This window comes from Macrobrachium nipponense, chromosome 1, assembly GCF_015104395.2.
Source record: "Macrobrachium nipponense isolate FS-2020 chromosome 1, ASM1510439v2, whole genome shotgun sequence".
Taxonomy (NCBI): domain Eukaryota; kingdom Metazoa; phylum Arthropoda; class Malacostraca; order Decapoda; family Palaemonidae; genus Macrobrachium; species Macrobrachium nipponense.
The window spans coordinates 8,328,460-8,343,970 of NC_087200.1; the positions used below are offsets into that span (position 1 = coordinate 8,328,460).

Consider the following 15,511-nt stretch of genomic DNA (forward strand, 5'->3'; position numbering starts at 1 on the left):
ATGACTTGACGTAAAAATTTCCCCTCGCTTGACCACATCAGGTATTCTAGTTTTACAAGTGGAGTGGCATGCCATCCAACTCCACCCTTCAAGTTAAAAGAGCAGTCAGTTCAGTAATCCAACAACATGCCAAGGTTATCAACTTAAGGAGGGAAGGGGAAAATTTATAGGAGGAGGAGTGAAAGAGTTACAAGTCCCAATGTTCAGTCAAATCCACAACAGAGAGAGCAGGCATAAAAGTGCATAATCTCTCTGCAGTGGATCCCTAAGCCTCGGCCACCCCCCACCCCCCCACCTCGTCAGGGTGTTGAGATGAGGGGGACTTTTATTATAAAAATGTCATATTTAAGAAATTTTAGAATTATGTAAATGAATTTTTAGGATTAATGGAAACTACATTTGGCATTTCATTTTATTACAAAAGTATGAGCAATTTCTGTGATGGCCCTGACCAAGCAGTAAATTTACAAAACATACAAATTGTTTAAAAAAGCAACTCTCTGTACATTCGGTATAGTTTTGTTATTCAAAATTTAACAACTGTTGTCAGATGGTTAATGAAAATACTGTCCATATAATCACCGTCCTAACCTGTTTCTGCAGTTCAGTTTTATTTTCCAACATATTGGATAAATGTATTGGCAGTGTAAAAGTCTTTGGCTTAGTTTAAGTTAAATTAAGGTACAAACCGAGGCACAATGAAGTGATATTTCGTCATTTTTAACTAATTTGTGTGGCATGCAGTAAAATATTAACAAAAGACTACTTTTCATAACTACTCTTACAGGATAAAATATTAAAGTAAATGCCACCTTATAAATATGAACACTTCATACCACCAATTTTATTTTCTGGGTCAGTTTTCCAACATATGGTTATGTTACAGTTTCTTTCTTGTTTGCATGTAAGGACGATTTTTCATGTAATGAGGAAACATTTTATTTTCATTTTAACCAGGCAGTAAACTCACAACCTTCTTATTTTTAATTATTAGTTTTGACTGCTGTTTAATGCATGTAGACAATGGCAAAATTTTCATTAAAAAATTCTAAAAAGTAATATTGTATAGTATCAGGGCTTGCAACCAAACAAATACACATCTTGGATTCTCATCATCCTCAAAACTCAATTTATAAACAGTAATGAAATGTTTTATACAGCATGGCACAGTAACTACTTTCAAATCATTGAAAATTAAAAATGTGAAACTTGTCTTTGAACATTTGGTTAGTTTTTATTATTGTAGTACATAAATATAAAATAAATATAAAGATAAAAGTTGAAATATATAAGTAATATGTATCAAACATCTCCACTTCACTGCTAGCAGTGTAATTTCATAACTAGTGTAAATTCCCTATCCAAACCAGTTAATATTTCATTACATTTCTCATGTGCACTTGATTTAAGAGCATATTCTTTTTTACACTAATTGTCATTTTTAATTTCAAAACTGCCATTCAGATATGAAGAGTTTTGTATATCCTTAAGTAAATAGTTAAAAAAATTTATTTAGACTTGCTTTGACACTAGACAGTAGAAAGTAAACCTGCCACAATATAATTTTTGCAGTTAAGCTCCAAGACTGAAAGTATACAGTATTGTAAATAACTTCCAAGCTGGGCAACAAAGAAATTGTCTGTGAATGTCATAAACTCTGGATAACATTAGATATTTTTAGCCTTTGGTGCTGTTACTTGAGAGCTATATCAGTTAGATAAAGTAACTGCTTTCACCTTAATAAAGATGTCATGAAAATAAAATTTAATCTATTTTAGTCTCCTAGATTTCAAAACTAGAAAAACATTTTTCCTCAGAAATTAGGGTACGTTTCTTAAAAACTTATCTTTCAGGCCAAGGAAGAGGTAAAGTCTTTGATTATCAGTGAGCAATTAGCAGGACAGCCCTTGTAGAAGTGTAGGTGTTTACAAAATCTGCTCCTTCTCTATCCATATTTCCTTCCAAATGATGAACAAACCACATCAAGTTTCCAATTTTCTTTGCTGCCGTTTTAACCCTGTTGGTGCCAGTTCTTTAACATAGTATATCCTGACATACATCATTCTATACTTGTCACACCATACATATAAGTAAAGAGCCTGACAGTTAAGAATTGGACAAATCAAAAACCAGAAACCCATGTTAAGTCATGATGAGAAAATAAATGAGAAGTCAAAGCTTCAGATACCCGCCAAAACAATGTTTAAGCCAGGCAAGCTGTGAAAAAAGGATCAACTACAAAAGTATTACACTGCATACTGCATATAAGGTTATACCATCATGTAATTGGGGATATTGAGAAAAACTTCAGAGACATTGAAATAAATTTGGTACCTGTCGAGTACCAGCACGAATCCTTCATTGCAGCAATGGATAAGGTGAAAAAGGAAAGCATATGGTCTGGCAGACAGCAAAGTCCAAGGAAGAGGTCACAGAAATATTTGCAGATTGAATGGAAAGGAAAGGACTGTACTTGCACGAAAACAAAGGTTACAGTGAACGAGAAAGGAAGCTAAGGAAACAGTACAGTTGGGAAACTGGCCATGCAAGTATGGGATGGGCCAAACTAAAAACTTGCAACAATGTTGTCATTAGAAACTCAAGATGGCTAAGTAAAAATGGAATAGATTGTGAAGTGAAAATTGAGATTAAGAAAGAGCAGCAGTACCGTGGATAAAGCAGAGTGTTTGGTTAATGTTGGCATCCCATTATTAAAGAGCAAATTGTAATGTGCATAAGACCTGTAATGGCAAACATTTTGATTAGGAAAAATCATAAGAGGATAAATGTACAGTGAAATTTTAAATGTGCTTCAATAGAGATGTGATGTCCAATTGCTGATAAATTGATAGACTCCCTAAATTCAGATGGTTTGGATATACCAAGAGGAGAAAGAGGAACAGTTAGTCAAAAGTGGAATATGGGGAATGAAGACCAGTGGGGAGGCACTGGAAACCATGGAAAAGGTATGCTGATGAAGATTAGATCAAGACCAGATAAGATTCAGAAAGGAAGCACAAGACATTAATAAGTAAAGAACTCGTACATATAAAATTGTAAAAGGAAGTCACATAAAATATGATGATGATGAATGCCTTGTCATGTGTAAGCAAGTTCTAATAAATATATATATTTAAAAAATGAATAGCTTCAAACTTTTTCATTATCCTTCACACACAGCCATAATCTTGGGTGGGTGCTTGTGAGATTTTTTTTTTCTTTTACACATTTTATATATTTACCTGAGAAAAACTATTTCAAAAAATATAAACATTTGTTTTAAATCAAGCCTTTTGTTTCCATTTATGTTAGTATATTCATCATGTGTGCATTCTTTGGTTATGTTATCGTTTACTATACCAAGAAATGTTGTGTGTGGAAGCTGTATTGTAAAGGTCTGTGAATATGAACAGTCACAGAATAAGGCTTCAAATACAAAAGGGAATCATTAGGATTCCTCGCACAGCCTGAACAATTTATAAAAATTCAATGGAGCTATAGTATGGATTATAATTATCAGTACAATAAGAATTAAACATTACTTCACAACATTGAAATTTTATAAAATGTTATAAAATAAAGTACTAAATGCAATGCTCTACTCTTCATTTGAACCCATTATTTATGGATTTCTGGACAATCTTGACAAATTTATGATTACCTGAAGTTTCAAAAACTTGTTTTAAAGCTCTGAAAATTTAATATTGTATATAAATATTCAAGTTTGTGAAGATTAAATGGAAATACAGAAGCACACTGCTAAAAACAGAGATCTTTACATCCAATCAACTGATTTACCAGGTCTTGGTGGTGTTAAAATATGAAGGGATAAAATTGTTTCACATCATTCATAATGCACTACAGATTTTCCACATATAGTATTATAGTTACTGGGTTTGGTTATACCTTAGGCTTGGTGCAATTGAACATACGTATATTTTATAAATTCATTCCTATGCTAGGTACGATTTTTGTTTTCAAGGATAAAATAGTTTTAAATTACACTAATAATTACAATAACATTGCTGTAGTACTATGTTATTTAATATAACTTTGTCAAGGTGTATAGTGTGATTGGTGGTAGGAAATATGTTAATGTTTAACTTTTTATTATATTAAGTAAACGAAAGATATAAAAACAAATGTACTTGATTTATTGATACAATAAATAAAAACAAATTGTTACAATTAAAACTTTAGCAAAATAATATGGGCATTTCAGCATTCATCTTTTGCCGTACATTAACCAGCTTCTTTAATAAAAAGACATACTATTAAATAGTTTTGCACACACCTTTGGCAAATTTAGTCGTTTGATTCTTGTTATTGTTATAAAAATGAAACATTTTCTTAACACTTTAGTAACTTTGTGATGTGCAGTACAATATTATTGTATATTATGTGGCTGTTTGTAATAATTGGTCTAGTGTACCAAGATCATGTAGGTTAATATAACTCCTTATTACTTTGCTTTTTAACTGATGAATATTTTCTTATGGTATTTCTATGAATTACATCAATAGAGAGATAAAATTATGCTACATGACACCTTCATTGAATTCATGATTTTGCTTTAATAATTACTGAAGTGTGGTAATCACACTCACTGTACCATAAAGTATGAAATTGGCTAACCTAGGCTAGCAATTTTTTTTTTTGCAAATCCAAACTTGGTTTTCCCAGTGTTTGTGTGGATAAGTAAATGTTTGGTACACTAAACTCAAAACACTACTGAATGAAGTTGATGTTTACATTCATGCTCCAACGTTATGCTTGCAAATGGAGTTGGTGGGCATTTTCTTTAGCATACTACATGCGCATGCTTGCAAAAACAAATATCAGTGTTTAGAGGCTCTATATATATTTTTTAAGGTATAACATACCTAAAAATGTAAAGTACCCTCCCATAACCACAAACACAATGGTCCAACATTTGATGTAAAACCATTGTCAGTTTTCCTGCTTCAGTTTTTCTACCATGAAAGATATTAAAAACCATGTAACATGGTAATGTTACAATAAATGTCAAGGGCTTTACAAAATAGAATAGCACATCATTCTTAATGATGGTAATAACTAGCACTTGCAAAGAAAAGCTGAAAGTAGGTGGATCTGAAGGTAGTGAATAGTGCATCATTGCAGTTCCTTCTTTTTAGCTCACTGCAGTTAGTTGACAAGACCTTTTCCTAGTTGGAACCTTTTACTTTAATTGGAAAATAAAAAACTTCCAATAATTATAAAGCACTTAAAATTTCAAGATCATACAGCTTCTCTATTGGCCAAATTTGTTGAAAGTTTAAAATAATTTTCTCTACAGTTTGTTCCAGACTTTTCATTCACTGCTGAGTGAAATTTAGTCATAATCTCTACATAAAGGGAAAGGAGTAAGGTTTTATGTAGAAACATGTCTAACCCAGCACACGATTCTGCCAGGTGCCATGGCCAACTTGGTGGCTTTCTGCCAAACTCTGCAGAACAGTGCATCTGATGCTCCTTGTCTTTCTGCCCCAATCACAAAAACCAAAAAGGTCAAACATTACTGCACCTCATTTTGACAAAAATAGTAGTACCCTAAAATAAATTGGTACATATTGGGAAGTTTCAGCAACATCTGGTTGGAAGATGTTGCACCAAAAAGTAGGAAAATGGAAGCGTCTACAAGATATACATGGTTTGGAACTTTTCATGGTGTTTTTCCAGCACTATACTCCACATTTTTCTGAAATAGTATAAATGGGTGTGTTTATGTATATATATAGTGACCCATAAATGTGAAGGACTTGAAGTACACTCCATCTAAAGGAATCCATAGCTTAGCTCATTATGAGACAATTCTCAAACAAGACGTCATTAAAAACGATTTTTTTGAGAAGCAGAAGCCAAATGACGAAAATTACATGACAGTAATGTTCCTTTACTTTGAAAACTAGTAAGAATATACATGTGTGTTTTGGGCACTTTCTAGTAAGGGATGGCTCCCCACCTATAGGTAATTGCTATGTGGTTAATCAGGACTTCATGTACCCGTCTTGACCAGCAAAGTAAAGATGATATTTTTTCTTAAATCTTGACAAGAATATCAAAAAGTGTTGGAAAATATACATTGTAACTCGGAAGATAATGCTAATGCCAAGTTAAAACTAGAAATTACTACATGTTATTTTTCCAGAAAAACCATATTCACCAAAGACTAAATTTGAATAATAAACAAATGGCAGTTGTCTATATTGTACATTTTTCAATTTGGTCTGAATGGCAGCATCAATGAAGAACTTAATTTACATATGCATTACCTCTAATAAGTAATGTCAAATTGTAACCAATACATGAAAATACTAAACTTTTAAACGATGCTGTTTAGTCTCTTGAGACCAAGTACTACCACATTTATACACAAATAATTACAAAAATACAAAATTTATGCCTAAAATATTCACCTTTCCTCAGAAAATGTCAACAGAAGTAATAGTCTATATACTATGATTACCACATAATCTCATCCTATGTCACCCAGTAACCTGACTTATAAACAGAAGTTATGCCCAGCAAACATATAAAACAAAGAAATGAGTTAAAAAAAATAGCCCTCAAAACATTATCTGATAAACCTCCAACTTGTAGGTGATCTTAATTACACAGGTTTATTTTCACCTATTACTAATCTATATTTATCAAATACTGCATTGAACTTAGCACCTTTAAAGCTCTGATATTAAATACTGTATGATGTGAAAAGTAGACTGGGCCAATGGAAGGGAGGAATAGTTTTATGATTTGGTTATGGTAAAATTGATTCAAAACCCTCCGGGGAAAACTTTCAAATGAAGACAAAACCAAAACCACAACCAAGTACAGTCCGTGCATTACTTACTACCAAGTAGTATTTTGAAGGACCATCAAACCCCATGTTACATGACTATGTAGTACCTCCTTTTTAAGTAGCTGCAAAAGCCTCAATTCTGTATCTTCTTTCAAAACTTATGTCAATAAAATAAATGGTACCTATTACTTAGAATATTTATAATAGTGAAGCAGATCTATAGTAAACCATAGTTAAGATACTCATTTTGTACGAGAGCATGAAAATATTGTATTTTTCTGAGCCACAAATTGTATTAAAAAATCTAGATAAATGAAGTTCAACAGCAGAAATATGATACTGCATACAGCTTTATTTCTTATGATCTGACATATATTTTTAAGTGCATAAATTGTTCTATGAAATGCTCTAAAAGAAACAACTTGTATAAAAAACTAATAAGTTTAAGGACTTAGGGTTGGCCCAAAAGATTTTAGTAAAAAGAACAAAAAAACTTATCTAACAGATCTGCAACTTGTGTATTAGAAAACAGCAAACGGATCACTTGGGGTTTGGAATTTTTTTTTTTTTTCATGCTTTCTCACTGGAGTACACTAAAATGGTTTTGTAGTATTTATCTGTCTCACCAATTATTTTAAATTAGAGAATCAGATGGAGATCAAATAATTTAAATCACAGATGATGTTTAAAATTTGTTTTAAGACATCAAAGAACATCTAGCTTTTGTCTTTACCAGTAGCCTATCTTGACCAACTTCAAATTTATGTACTGTACCAATAAATCTCAGCTTGCTAATTAGAATGTTGCATAAGAAAAGAATGAGAAAATAATAAATGGTTGCTGACACCCTGAGTTCATGTTTCTTTTTACATTCACATAACTATGAATTATTAAATACTGTAAATTCAATTAAAAAGGTTCTCTCAATCTCTTCATGCATTTGTTCTTACAATTTATATCACAGTTTAGAACTGAATATCCAAGACTGTCACTCATCTCCTTGGACAAAGAAACCAGAAAGTATTTATCGTAATCTGTAGAATTATCCAATTTTTAAAATTTCACTGGTTACACAAACGCTAAAAAATTTGTTACTTATCCTGAGATATCACTTGAATATTCAGTGTATTATTTTAGAAGCATCTATGGGAGATCTTGCATGATCTTACTAACACAATATATACCTAATACTATATAAAATCTCTCATAAGGGTATTTGCTTTCCTAACTCTTCCACGACTGCTCACATCTACTTCATCACATTCTTCCTCATTTCTAGTTCGTTTTTGGGCCTGCCAGCCTTCAGCAATTTCACTTTCTGAATCAGACTCATAAATACGTTTCACCCCAATTGGTAGCTGTATTGTCGGCAAAGGTGGTGGTAATGGCCTGCCACTGTTAATAATATTTCCTGTTGTCTCATCATCACTTGAATATGATGATTCTTCACTGTCTTCACTACTATCTGTTTCATCATCGTCATCATCATCATCTGCATACTGAGATGTTATGACTCTACCCACAACACGACCTTTGTGCTTCACTTCATTAACAATAACCTTCTGTCCAGCTGTATTAATAGGCTGGAAAGGAATAGGTGCTTGTCCAGGCTGTGTGAGGGATATTAATTCTTGAATGTGCTCTCTTTTCACGGGGGTTCTCTTTGTAGAAGGGCCTGCATTTTTGTTTACAGGTGCTTTTTTTATGGCAGTCTTTTTAACTGATGGTTTATTTTTGTTTGGTGCTGTAGAAGATGTCTTCTTAACTTTTTTTGTAGCTGGCTTCTTCTTTGGTGGATTTTTCTTTGTTGGCTTTTTTGTATTTTTCTTTGTAACCTTTTTCTTTGCTGGTTTGGGCTTATTCTTTTCTTTCTTTTTCTTGAATGTCAAATCATCACTCCCATCTTCACTCTCTGATTCCGTGCTACTTTCCTCTGGTGAAAGGTCAGCATCATCTATGAAGTCTTTATCTGCATCGACTATGAAATCGGCATCATCATCATCATCACCATCCAGTATAATCTTTCTAGCTCTACGTACGCTGGATCCAACTCCACCTCTTTTCCTTCCTCGTTTTAAATCTTCATCATCAGCACTATCTTCAGTACTCGATTCTAAATCTTCATCATCAAATTCCACTTCACTTTCATCCTTTGGCATTTTCCGTTGACCATACTTCCCTTTAGATGGTTGATTGCTATTTTTACTATGCTTCTTCCCAATTCTTGTACTATCACAACTCTCATCAGAAGATAAGGGTAGTCTTTTAACACTAGAAACTTTATTTCTTTCTGACTTGCCTGTAATGTCAACATTTGAACTTGAAGAATCAGAGTTACTGTCACTACCTGTATCACTTTCACTACCACCACTTTCTGCACTACTTTTACTCTTTGATAAATTATCTAGCTTTTTGGAAGTGATGCCATTCATACCACCTGAATTATTAGAAGTCTTGCTCCTTTCATCGGATTCACTCTCACTTGAACTGTGTAATCTGTTTTTACCAGTATATATCTGGCCATTGGTTCTCCTCAAACTATCACTATTGCTTCCTTCACTGTCATCACTTTCATCACTAGAAATCTTTGTTTTACTCTGAGTTTTTTTGGATAGTTTGGAAGTACCATCATCTTCATCAGAATCCTCATTATACTGAACCCTAACTTTACCCCTGTTTCGAGTGGCCACCCCCTTTTTCTTTGATTTCTTAGCTACTTTCTTTTTTTTATTTCGTGGATTGTACTCTTCCCCAGAATCATTAGCATCTACTTGATGGCGGTTTTTCTTTGCTACTCTTCGTGATCTCCTTGTTCCATCCTTACTTGAGATAGGGTCTTGTTCTTCATCATCCTCCTCATCATCATCATCATAATCTAACTCATTAGCATCCTCTCCATATGAAGCAGAGTGGGAAAAATCAGCCCGATATGGTGGTACAACAGCACGTCCAAAGGCTGTTGTTGATACTCCACTTCTTGAGTCACTGCTTCCAGTTGTAGGGCCATCTGCAGAAAGTCAAAATATAAGTAATTCAAGTACTACGTACTTTACAAATGAAATGGATGGCTGAAAGTATTGTTATTAAATTGTACTAGGATACAAGAAATATGTTAATCTATTTAAAGTGCAGATGCAGGAGTGCAATTGTTTCATTTAATTTTAAGAGAACAGGTACATCCTAGTGTTCAACTAAGGGAACTATTCATATAGAGAATTATAGTAGTTGTTTTTCCAAGTACATGTATATTTGACCTGTAATGGATTCCTGGCTTCTCCATTCTCTAAAACTAATTTTCCTAAGCCACTAATAAATTTTAAATTAGATGCTTTAACTCGTGGGGTTGGCAAGATCTTTAATAAAATAAAATTCTGTTGTTTTGTTATAAACTGCTGTATAAAATAAAAAACTTAATATACAAACTATGATTCTGGCAAAATTTCCTTCATCTTCCTCTCCCACCCCCTGCCAAGAGCTCTCTTTTCTGTATTTTTAGTTCCTTAATCTTAATAATGGAGTAGAGGGCTTGTGACCTCTTGAATATGAAAGGAATTAAATTTTGTACACTGTCTTGGTGTAATGTTAAAAATAGGAGTGAAGGCCATTATTTCAGTGTTGATGAGATGAGAAGAGGAAAAACAGTGAGGATTTTCAAAATTGTAGGATGCAATTATCAAAATAATAAAGCTACCTGTAGTCTTTAATTTCCCACCTCACCACACAAGCAGTCCATTCATGCTGTATGAAAGATATCTGCAAACTTCTGAAGTAATGGGTACATAAAAACCAAAAGTTAGTGAAATTTACGTATTGATATGTATTTATACTCAAATCATTAGGACCAGAATCCTGAGACATGATTACCATATCTGTTGATGTATAAGGCAACTGGACAAGGACATGGCCTCCAGAATTTCCATACAAAAATAGTTTTATCACAGCTTAATATATTGCGTTACTTCCATGAAGAGGAAACTCCCAGTCATACCAATTTGTACCATTCAAGCTTCTCCTGCACTTGGTCATGATATCTGCTCCCCTCACACCTCACATTTCTGTGTGAGTTGAGAGTATCGAAATCATTGCTCTTTCGAAGAATGCCCTTGCACCGTAGTCAATTGTCTTGTCTGTATTTCCATTATTCCAATCATTAATTTTATCTTCATTATCCATCCAATTCTTGTTTTGCTTTTTTTTTTGTGAGTGATTTTTGTAATTGTACAATTGAAAACTGGTGTACATGGGCTCCCCCAAATGGGGTTACTATATTTAATTTTTTGTGATTTTTTTCCTATTCTGGTTTATTTTGGAATTGTTTCTTAGCATTCATTCTTTACTTGAAAGAATACATTGTGACTGGAGGAAGACAACTCACTATCAGCTCCAGCTAATGAGCCGCTTTCAGCTAGTTATTTCGGTTCATGTGTGTCTGTGTTGGTTATCATCAGCTTTATTGTCCCTAACAATATGGGTTCATCCAAGCCTATCTCAAATCAATGACGTTACCTTCCATTTATTCAAAGACCCAGAAGTCGGGCAGTTGAGCATCACACATGCTCAAACAGATCAGAGGCATGTGTCTCCTTCCTTCGATCTTACACGACCAAGAATTAGGCCCCAGGTGAGGTAAACACCTGGCAAGTCAGTTCAGAGATTTGCTCCTCCCACCAAGGAGTAAGTTTCCCATATGTAAAGGCCAAGGGTTTGTATACTTGTAGGAACAATGACAGACACATTTTTAAAGTACTTTGTATTTTTCCTAACCTACAAACTTGAGGTCTTTACATAAATGGCCCCCTCTAGCCACCCCTCATCCTGCTTCCTGGACCAAAAGGTCAAGTGAATGCATACAATCTGACTGGGAAGGATTCGTCCCTTTCCTTTAGTACCAACTACTCATATCCACTTTGTTTCAAGTTGTACTGAAGCTGATAGTAAATCCTATAAGTAAAGACCTGAAGTTTGTGTTAAGAAAAATACAAATTACTTGATAAATTTGTCATTTTTCATGATTCTGCCAAAAAGAGTTAGTTTTAGTGGTGATACTCTTGTTTCTGTTTAAATAACTAAAATCCTTGACCAATTTTGGTTCCCAAAAAGGGAATCTAGGTTAAGTTAATTGGTTTATGTTTTCTTATTTTAACATGAAAGCCGTACAGTATAGTGCAGTCTTTATCCATACAAAAAAGCTACATTAATTTAGGTCTAGTACTGATAAGAAGAACAATAGCAACTACCTATGTGGCATCCTAAATCCTGCACACCAGCATTAGTTATGTTCCTTCTCCATACCAAAAACAGTGCCAGAGTGACTATAGTACATTCAAATGTACACATTACAGAGAACACAATAAGACTGCAAAGAAAACATGAGTGGAAGATACTCATCTAGTCCATGGAGCACAGATTGAGTTAGGGACATTACGTAGTCCATTTGCTCCCTTTAACCACTATCTAACTCCTTATTACCAAGTTCAAAGGCCATTCCAGCTTGTGCTGATGGATACTCTTAATACAAAGGCAATGGTTTGGATCCCTGTACGAACATACGTACATTGTTTGTCTTAATGAACCAAATTTGTATAAATTATGATTTTAAATGAATGGCAATGCAGAGGGGCCACAGAAGATGTAAAATGCAGAGTCAATGGCCCTCTAGTTACAGGCAGAAGAGCAATAATGAATCTTCCAAAATCATGGAAGCTTCCATAAGTAATGGATTTGAAACAGAAGACATAATTTCTGAGATGTAAATTGAGCAAATACTTATGTCATAAAAGAGCTAGTAAAATTAATTAGCAGAAAGGAACAGCTGAGACATAAACCAAGAACCAAAGGAAACCATTTCTTTGTACTGGCAAAGGTAGAAAAAGATTTATTGAGTAAACAAACAGCTCCAATAGAGAGGGAAAACTCAATCTTCAAATTCCAATCTCCTGTGCTTAAACAAAAGCAAAATTGAAACAGCCAAGTAAGTTATTTACTGAAATTAAGCCATTAACTGAATTGCAAAATTGCTTAAAACACTTAAACAAGTCAATAATTAAAGAAAAACTGTGATGGCAAGTATGCAAACTGAAAAGCCAAAAAGTACTGAATGAGTAATAAATTCACAAATCACAAAATACCAGTGTGGCAATTAGCCTAAACTAGCAAATATTTCACGAGGAAACTGCAGTAATAATCTTGAGAAGTGCAGTAGCACAACCAAGTTCAAAGAAGTTATACTATGCCTTGGTTTCCAAGCCAGTGGATTGTGAGCTTGGCATGCATAGTAAAGTTTTCTCTTTTCTTGGTCTATCAAGTTGGTGTGACGGGGAGCAAGTCTATTTTTCATTAATAGGTTTGTATGAACAAATGTAAACTTTTATTATTGCTTATGAATATTTTGTTATCATCTGTATAAAAATGGACATTAACATTTTGCAATGAAGAGTTGGCTACTTTGTACACTTAAACTAAAGAAGCTTGATTATCGAATTTGTTTTCTTCTAGAATATATCCTGAACTTCATACTACCTAACTACTGCCAAGTAAATGATCCTCTCATATGTACAGCAAAAAGGAATACTGTGCTGAACAGCAAATCTGTAAAATATTGCCATGTTTACAAACATTGCTATGTAAAGTAATACGGCATTGCCAGGGAGCTAATATGAAAACTTCCTTATAAATAGCATTGACACATACTGAACAACTTTAAAATATAATGTACTGCATTTTAAATTTCAGTCAAAGTTCTAAGTTTATTTTTGATCAACAGCATTTATCTGGAAATTTAAAGAAAGGAAAGCTTATTATAATAAAGAGCATTTCATGCTGACATACTTCCTGTTTCTCTAGGAGTTAAACATTACAAGAATTCCTTCCATTGGTACTGTGCGAAGAATATCAGAAAAAAATGCATGAACTCAAGACTATATTTTAAAAGGTTAGGTCATAGGCAACTTTCCAAAGATACAAAGATTCTATATATGAACTCTTGACAAAGGTACAAAATTATCAAACATAAAATAGCCATGTGTCTTAAAATTCTGAATCTTTTAAATGTAAACCATTGGATTCCAGTGCAGTTATTGGGCAGACAGTCCAAAATTGAAAGGTAGCTACAAAAGGCCAACTTGGGTACTTAAAAGCTTGATCCAATATTGTTCTATTACCAGTGGGGCTTGTAAATTTTGTTTTGTAAATTTGAATTAAACATAAAGCTTATCGGCCATAAAAGAGCACTGAGAACAATGCCACTCAGTTCAAAAGCAAAGGCATGTCCTGAATTACATACTGTACTTCTTGAGAATGCAATGTCCTATGTGGCACTTATAATACACTTGGGCTAATATTAGTCTCCTTCGAACCTTTAGCTTTAGGTGGGGGACTAGTGATGCAACATTAAAATAATGTCAGCACAAAACCAATAAACAAAAGCATAGATAACATAAGCAGACAAACAGGTTGTGTTAAACTTAAAAAATAATGTAATGCCCACTTCGCCTGGGATCTATGAATTTGTGAAGATTTCCATTACCAGAGCCAAAACATTTTGTGGTTCAGCTACATTATTGGCTTTCATGCTACTAAGTTTCCATGTTTCAGCAACTGGTGAAAACACTGCTAGTCTGACTGACCGAGAAGTTTCAACCACTGGAAGATCTGTTTGGAACATGAAGTTTGGCATTTATCTATTCTATAGGTAAATATATAAAAAAAATAAAAGAATCTAAAGAGATGGTGGCCACAAAACTCAAGGAGTACCATAGCCTGAAGGTTTTCATCAAAACACTTGTAAGCCTAATACTGGTACCTCCATCAGCTTAAACTGGCATCTGCTGCTGGGCACCATCTTCTCAAAGGAATTATTACCCATGAGGTGCTGCCACATTATAAAGAAATGTAGAAAGATATGATGGCCTGCAAAGGAAAGTGGTCTTACTTTTATCAGTTTACAAAGACATCAAAATTCTTCAAAAGGTAGAACAGCCACTCCTGGCCAACTTCAGATCTAATAAGAATGCTGCCATACCTAGCAAGTCATTCATGTATACCAATGTAAGAAATACACTTTGGAGTCGACTAAACAGTAACCAAGGCCAAAAGTCTTAAAAACATCTGAAGGGTCACCGAGGATAAAATTTTAAACCTTAGACAAAAAGATCAAATGCTCCTAGTTTTACTGATATTACTTTCTTCCACTACAGTAAATTGGAACATGAAAGTTCTCTGATCAATGGAGACCATAAAATTTCCTAACATATTGAGTGAAAACCTGTGGAAGACAAAATGAATGTTTAGAAAAGTTCTGAATATCTCAGTGGTGAAAAGGTGACCTGAAGAATGCAAATACAGAATTTTATTTCTTGATAGTGTCTGTTTCTACAGATTGTACATTTGTGTGTCTTGGTTAGAAGATCTCATATTATCAATTTTTAGAACCACAACAGAACATAACTGAGACTAAATCCAAACAGAAACCAGTAATTAAGTCTTGCAAAAGTGAGCCACTTCAAAATGTAACTTTATTCACTTCAGCTGACTTGAGCCAGAGACCACATAAAGTCAGACTGGATACATTATAATAATCAAGACAGGTAATGATCAGGTTGGAGATACACTTAACAGCTGTGACAGAGCCACAACTGAAAAACTTTCACCTAATAAACCATGCTGTTAGACTGACTGCAAGATCTCCATACA

General features: G+C 33.9%; 1 protein-coding gene across 1 annotated transcript in view; it reads right to left on the bottom strand.

Annotated features, from left to right (window-relative positions):
- Positions 1 to 398: 398 nt before the first annotated feature.
- The window catches only part of LOC135218682 (bromodomain and WD repeat-containing protein 3-like), a 282,487-nt gene continuing 267,374 nt past the window's right edge, over positions 399 to 15,511 (bottom strand). The window contains 1 exon segment of the mRNA XM_064255131.1: positions 399 to 9,827. Within this exon segment, the coding sequence (XP_064111201.1) occupies positions 8,011 to 9,827 (1,817 nt within the window). The 3' untranslated portion in view covers positions 399 to 8,010.